Consider the following 7624-nt stretch of genomic DNA (forward strand, 5'->3'; position numbering starts at 1 on the left):
ATAAATAAGGTTGCTTATGTTTATGAGTAATTGTTTTATATATTTGGGGGCTCCGGTATTCGGTGCATAGACATTTATAATTGTTAGCTCTTCCTGATGGATAGACCCTGTAACTATTATATAATGTCCTTCTTCATCTCTTGTTACAGCCTTTAATTTAAAGTCTAGTTTGTCTGATATAAGTATGGCTACTCCAGCTTTCTTTTGGCTTCCAGTCGCATGATAAATAGTTCTCCATCCCCTCACTCTCAATCTAAAGGTGTCCTCAGGTCTAAAATGAGTCTCTTGTAGACAGCAAATAGATGGGTCTTGTTTTTTTATCCATTCTGATACCCTATGTCTTTTGGTTGGCGCATTTAATCCATTTACATTCAGTGTTATTATAGAAAGATACGGGTTTAGAGTCATTGTGATGTCTGTATGTTTTATGCTTGTAGTGATGTCTCTGGGACTTTGTCTCACAGGGTCCCCCTTAGGATCTCTTGTAGGGCTGGTTTAGTGGTGACAAATTCCTTCAGTTTTTGTTTGTTTGGGAAGACCTTTATCTCTCCTTCTATTCTAAATGACAGACTTGCTGGATAAAGGATTCTCGGTTGCATATTTTTTCTGTCTAGCACCCTGAAAATCTCGTGCCAATTCTTTCTGGCCTGCCAAGTTTCAAAAGAGAGATCAGTCACGAGTCTTATAGGTCTCCCTTTGTATGTGAGGGCACGTTTACCCCTTGCTGCTTTCAGAATTTTCTCTTTATCCTTGTATTTTGCCAGTTTCACTATGATATGTCGTGCAGAAGATCGATTCAAGTTACGTCTGAAGGGAGTTCTCTGTGCCTCTTGGATTTCAATGCCTTTTTCCTTCCCCAGTTCAGGGAAGTTCTCAGCTATTATTTCTTCAAGTACCCCTTCAGCACCTTTCCCTCTCTCTTCCTCCTCTGGGATACCAATTATGCGTATATTATTTCTTTTTAGTGTATCACTTAATTCTCTAATTTTCCCCTCATACTCCTGGATTTTTTTTATCTCTCTTTTTCTCAGCTTCCTCTTTTTCCATAACTTTATCTTCTAGTTCACCTATTCTCTCCTCTGCCTCTTCAAGCCGAGCTGTGGTGGTTTCCATTTTGTTATGCATTTCGTTTAAAGCGTTTTTCAGCTCCTCGTGACTGTTCCTTAGTCCCTTGATCTCTGTAGCAAGAGATTCTCTGCTGTCCTGTATACTGTTTTCAAGCCCAGCGATTAATTTTATGACTATTATTCTAAATTCACTTTCTGTTATATTATTTAAATCCTTTTTGATCAGCTCATTAGCTGTTGTTATTTCCTGGAGATTCTTCTGAGGGGAGTTCTTCCGCTTGGTCATTTTGGATAGTCCCTGGAGTGGTGCAGACCTGCAGGGCACTTCCCCTGTGCTGTAGTGTATAACTGGAGTTGGTGGGCGGGGCCGCAGTCAGACCTGATGTCTGTCCCCAGCCCACCGCTGGGGCCACGGTCAGACTGGTGTGTGCCTTCTCTTCCCCTCTCCTAGGGGCGGGATTCACTGTGGGGTGGTGTGGCTCGTCTGGGCTACTTGCACCGTGCCAGGCTTGTGATGCTGGGGATCTGGCGTATTAGCTGGGGTGGGTAGGCAAGGTGCTCGGGGGCAGGAGGGGCAGGCTTAGATCGCTTCTCCTTAGGTGATCCACTTCAGGAGGGGCCCTGTGGCAGCGGGAGGGAGTCAGATCCGCTGCCGGAGGTTTGGCTCTGCCGGAGGTTTGGCTCCGCCGAAGCGCAGAGTTGGGTGTTTGCGCGGAGCGAGCAAGTTCCCCGGCAGGAACAGGTTCTCTTTGGGATTTCGGCTGGGGGATGGGCGGGGGAGATGGCGCTGGCGAGCGCCTTTGTTCCCCACCAAACTGAGCTCTGTTGTCAGGGGGCTCAGCAGCTCTCCCTCCCTTTGTCCTCCAGCCTTCCCGCTTTCCGAGCAGAGCTGTTAACTTATGACCTCCCAGACGCTAAGTCGCGCTTGTTGTGGGAACACAGTCCGTCAGGCCCCTCCGCTTTTGCAAGCCAGACTCGGTGGCTGTGCTTGGCCGGCGAGCCGCCCCTCCGCCCCGGCTCCCTCCCGCCAGTCCGTGGAGCGCGCACCGCCTCGCCGCCCTTCCTACCCTCTTCCGTGGGCCTCTCGTCTGCGTTTGGCTCCGGCGACTCCGTTCTGCTAATCCTCTGGCGGTTTTCTGGGTTATTTAGGCAGATGTAGATGGAATCTAAGTGATCAGCAGGACGTGCGGTGAGCCCAGCGTCCTCCTAAGCCGCCATCTTGCCGCCCAGTCCGGATTTTATTCTTCTAGATAACACACAGAAGAGGAAATGAAGTGTAAAGAGGTTAAAAACCAGCTCGAGTTCACATCATTAGGAAGTGTCAGATTATGGGGAGGTTGTAAAGGGAGGGCAGTGGCTCACAGATGGCAAGGGAAAGGTTACGTTTGCTAACAGGCTCAGCCAGTTACAGCTGACAGCACTGTTCCTCACCTCCAGCTCTCCTCACTTGACAGGGGAGAATGCTACGGCTCAGGAAGATGATGTGAATTTCCAAAAGTCTCACAGTTACCTTATGGAAGAGTCAGCACTAGAACCCAGACTTCCCGACTCCTGTTGTGCTACTCAGGAAAGAAAGCAGCTAGAAACTCTCAGGAGGTTTGACTAATGTTCATAGAATGGTGCAATGAACAGTGTGTAGGTTTGAGGTCAGGCCTGGCTGTGGTCAGATTCTATTTTCTACCCCCCACAGCCCTAGGATAGTATGTAGGAAAAGAAAATTCACTGACATTTAATTTTGTGTGCTCACATTCTGTTCTACCACTTATAGCCCTGGGATAGTATGTAGAAGAAAATTCATTGATACTTAATTTTATCATCTATGAAGTTATTTTTCTGCCTCATGTAATGATGAAACAGTATGGTACATAATAAAGCACTGACTTTTACATTCAAAGGGACCAATTATAGGAACATAAAATTTTCTCTACCAGTTCCAACAACTTCTTTGACAAGAACCCTCAAGAGCTGGCATCTAAGAGACTGAGACTGAGGAACACTGATCATCCACAAGCGACTTCTCAGTTCCCTCTAAATTACTCTTTATAGCTTTAACAATTTCTGAAAGGGAGAAGTATATTGGATAGTAAAACATGGGAAGTTGTTCAACATTAGCCGTGGTCAAACAAGTATAAATTTTAAAAAGTCAGATGAAATTTAGCCAAAAATAAATCCTGATATCCATTACTAGCTAGGGTGAAAGAGGTAACCTCCATTTTGGTGTTAGTTATGTAACTTGGGGACTGTCTTTTTGGTGAGAGATATCAAAAATCTTTATAATATCTATACCTCACTGTTTAGTATGTACATCTGAGAAATTATCCTAGGGACCTAGAGATGACTTAGTGCATGATTAAGTTTTCTGTGGTATTAGAAAAAAAAATGGACTTGTTATTAGATACATCTACTTGACAGAATAATAGGCAATCATTAAAAACAGTGCATTATAATGATATGGGAAACATTTAAGTTATATTGATCAGGATAATATATAAACATATGGTGTGATATGTGTTATGGTGTGATAATATATAAACATCTATAGATGGAAGAAAGGATAAAAGAAAAATACATTAGAAAGTTAGAAGGGGCGCCTGGGTGGCGCAGTCGGTTAAGCGTCCGACTTCAGCCAGGTCACGATCTCGCGGTCCGGGAGTTCGAGCCCCGCGTCGGGCTCTGGGCTGATGGCTCAGAGCCTGGAGCCTGTTTCTGATTCTGTGTCTCCCTCTCTCTCTGCCCCTCCCCCGTTCATGCTCTGTCTCTCTCTGTCCCAAAAATAAATAAACGTTGAAAAAAAATTAAAAAAAAAAAAAAAAAAAGAAAGTTAGTAAGTTTTTCTTTTTGGATGGTAATACTCAAAAATTTTTTGTCCTCCTTTAAATATTTTCTAAACTCTGTCTCATCACCATAGGTTATGTTTGTAATTACTTTCCCCTCCTTTTCCTAAGAAGATCCGCTGATACCCAGCTTAGGCAAAACCCTGGAGCTAGCAACTTTGTCTTTCCTTCTGTTCCTTTTGTCTGCTCTGTGTCTGAGTAATCTGGGTTTTGAAGGGCACAATGGTATAGGAGAGAAGGACAGACTGGGAAGTTAGAAGACTCCCACAGACTGGGATCTGTGTTCAGTCTCCCACAACCTAACTTCTTTGAGTTGGGTTTGCTCTTTAATACCTCTAGGGCAAAATGTTAGCATCTGAAAGTCAAAGATCTTTGCACCAGCTTATATAAAAAACCCCATCCTTAATAGCTTTTTCGCAAGAAAAAAGGTACTCTATAGTTCATAAATGGATAAAATTCCTTATTTGGCTTTTGAACTCAGGTCACTTAGGATTGTGGGAATTTTCCAAATCAGAGAAGAGATTATGAAACATTTTTTTTTTCTCCTGCAGGAACTTTCTTTAATCCTATCTAGGCATCAACATACGCATCATTCAGAGCAGCGGAAGGAGGACCAGATGATACAGAAGGATGGACCAGATGACATGTTATAAGAATACTATTGGTTCTGCCAATTTACCATGTTAGAATGTAAGTAATTCTGATAAGAAGCTATCGACCTCCTTAGATCCAGATATTGTATGTTTCCTATATTATTTGGTTTTATTTTTTTATTCATTCAACACATAGTCATTGACTACTATTCTAGGTCTGGCAATAATGACAATAGACACAAAGAATCTTCTTTCAAGATACTCTAAGTGTAGGGTGGGAAGGTGGAGGGAGACCAATACAACATAGTGTGTGCAAAGAGCTAGGGTAGAGATGCAATCTGGGTGCTGTAGGAATACAGTGAAAGTCCTTATAATCTAGCCTGGGTTGGGGGAAGAGGCCATCTTCCTTGTGGAGATAATAGCTGAGCCTATTTTTGGAGGATGTATGGGAGTAAGCCAGGAAAATTGGGAAAGATTGGAGGAATAGCATGTGGATGACAATGAGGTGTTGGTGAGCATGACTTGATCAGGGGATTTAGAGTAGTTTCATATGGTTAAAGCACATGGTAGTGGACAGGGATGGATAACATGGTAGGGCAGTAAGATCCAGGGACTTGCAATGAGACTAAAATGCTTAGATTTTTATCTTGAAGGTAAAAAGGAGCCATTGGAGGATATGATTGAATGATTGAATTTTATGTGCAATACTAGATGCAGTGTGGATGATTGAGCAGGTGTCTGCATGAGATATGAGGCAGGAGAGAAGAATGACCTTGTTGGAGCAACCGTCAGATTATTTTGCTAATTGATCTCAGTCTAGTACTGAGAACTGTGGTTGGGGCATGATAGGTGCTCAAAATGTTTCTGGAATAAATAAATAAATGAATGAATGAACGGATAGATGAATGTTAAGGTGTTGCAGACTCTGAGTCTGGAGTTCTCTCTTGTCCAGCAAGAGAGCAGATGTAGAATTGAGAGAGAGGCTAATGTCACGGAGTGGACAAGAACCCCGAGTAAGGGTCCTTGCTCTGTTTTTATTAGTGTCAGAAGGCTTACACACATGATGGATGTGCAGAAAAAGACAATGAATCCATGAACATTAACTCGTGTGTTAGAGAAAGGAGGTTTCGAAGATACCTGGTGTTAGGGATGTGGGTCAATACAAAACAAAATCCTGGCTCTGGGCAGATGGCTGTTTAAAGCAGGCACTAAGCGCTGCCTACGGTTATCTTATCTTGCCTCAGGGATAAGACAGATAGAGCATGCTACCTCAGGGTCAACAAGGCACCTTTCTTTTGCTAATTAGCTCCCCTCTGGGCAGCTTCCCTCTGCTGTGGTCTATAGCCCTGTTTACCTGTTTACCTATATTGGTCCTTCCCTCCTGTGACAGCAGCTTTCTGCTTCTGTACTATGTTGGGGGTGCTTCCACCCAGTTTTCCTAATCTTGGATGCTTTCATCTCGTGGCTTCCTAATCCTATGCCTTTGTTCTAAACTGGGGGTGCTTTCACCCTGTTTACCTAATCTTGGATGCTTTCATCCTAAATCTTGTTAACCCATGGGTGCAAGCTCAGGAAATTCCTAAACTTATTCCCCCCAGTAAAGAACAAGACTTGATAAGGTGTGGTGACTAATTTTGCAATTATGAGGTGGACTAGTGAAGGGAGAAGTCAAGGATGACTCACTCCCGTGTTTGTAGCGGTGGCGGAGGAAATGCGGAAGGGGGAGCAAGAGCTGAGTTGGGCTTGAGATGAGGAAGTCGGTGCCCATGTGCATTGAGGAGTACAAATGGGAGTTAGAAGTGTAGCTCCAAAAAAGCAACTGTAAAAAAAAAAAAAAAAATTAGAGGGATTATTTTCCCAGAAGTGGTTATTTTCAGTGAACTAAAATTTATATTATCCTTTTATCACAAAAAAACTTCCATGAAGATATTTTCAGTCAGAGAACAGAATTCATACTTATCGGTTAAAATGCAAGAGAGGTAATATTTCGGGAGTTGTTTATTTTATCTGTTATTTAACTTTGTACTCTGTCAAAATTATTAATTAGAAACGCAGAAAATGATTTTCATTATTAACAGGTTCTTTCTTTGGGATTCAGGATTTGGGATAATGCTATTCCACAAACACTGATTTCCCCCAACTTGAAAAAATTTCTTGAAAGAGGTAGTAATACATTTTTCTTGGGAAATCTCTTTTCACCCAAGTCCTTGCTCATGGATTCATGGATAGTCCACGAAACATCACGGAATTTTTCATGCTGGGACTCTCGCAAAACTCTGAAGTGCAGAGAGTTTTGTTTGTGTTCTTTTTGATTGTCTACCTTGTCTCTGTTGGGGGCAACCTACTTATCATGATCACCATTATCTTCAGTCCCACCTTGGGCTCCCCTATGTACTTTTTCCTCTCATGTTTGTCCTTTATTGATACTTGCTATTCCTCATGTATGACCCCCAAACTCATTGCAGACTCCTTGTATGAAGGGAGAACCATCTCTTTTGAGGGCTGTCTGATTCAATTCTTTGTTGCCCATTTACTGGGAGGAACTGAAATCATTCTGCTCACGGTCATGGCCTATGACCGCTACGTGGCCATCTGCAAGCCTCTGCACTACACGACCACCATGACCAAGCATCTCTGTGCCCTGCTGGTGGGGGTGGCTTGGCTGGGGGGCTTCCTGCATTCACTGGTTCAGCTCCTCCTGGTCCTTCAGCTGCCCTTCTGTGGGCCTAACGTGATCAATCACTTTGTCTGCGACCTGTACCCCTTGCTGGAGCTCGCCTGCACCGACACACATGTCATTGGCGTCCTGGTGGTGGCCAACAGTGGTGTGATCTGCCTGTTGAACTTCCTCATGCTGGCTGCCTCCTACGTTGTCATCCTGCGTTCCTTGAGGTGCCACGGTGCCGAGGGGAGGCGCAAAGCCCTCTCCACCTGTGGGGCCCACTTCACTGTTGTTGCCCTGTTCTTTGTGCCTTGTATATTTATTTACATGCGGCCATCGTCTACTTTGTCCATGGACAAAATAGTGGCTGTGTTTTATTGTATTTTGACACCCATGTTCAACCCCCTGATTTATACACTGAGAAACGCAGAGGTGAAAAATGCCATGAAAAACCTGTGGAAAAAATGA

General features: G+C 43.7%; 1 protein-coding gene across 1 annotated transcript; it reads left to right on the forward strand.

The window, feature by feature from the left end:
* The first annotated feature begins 6715 nt into the window (after positions 1 to 6715).
* Positions 6716 to 7624, forward strand: LOC125176678 (olfactory receptor 140). The gene has a single exon (XM_047878452.1). The coding sequence runs from the start codon at positions 6716 to 6718 to the stop codon at positions 7622 to 7624; it is 909 nt and encodes a 302-aa protein (XP_047734408.1).

This window comes from Prionailurus viverrinus, chromosome D1 (genome assembly GCF_022837055.1).
Source record: "Prionailurus viverrinus isolate Anna chromosome D1, UM_Priviv_1.0, whole genome shotgun sequence".
Classification (NCBI taxonomy): Eukaryota; Metazoa; Chordata; class Mammalia; order Carnivora; family Felidae; genus Prionailurus; species Prionailurus viverrinus.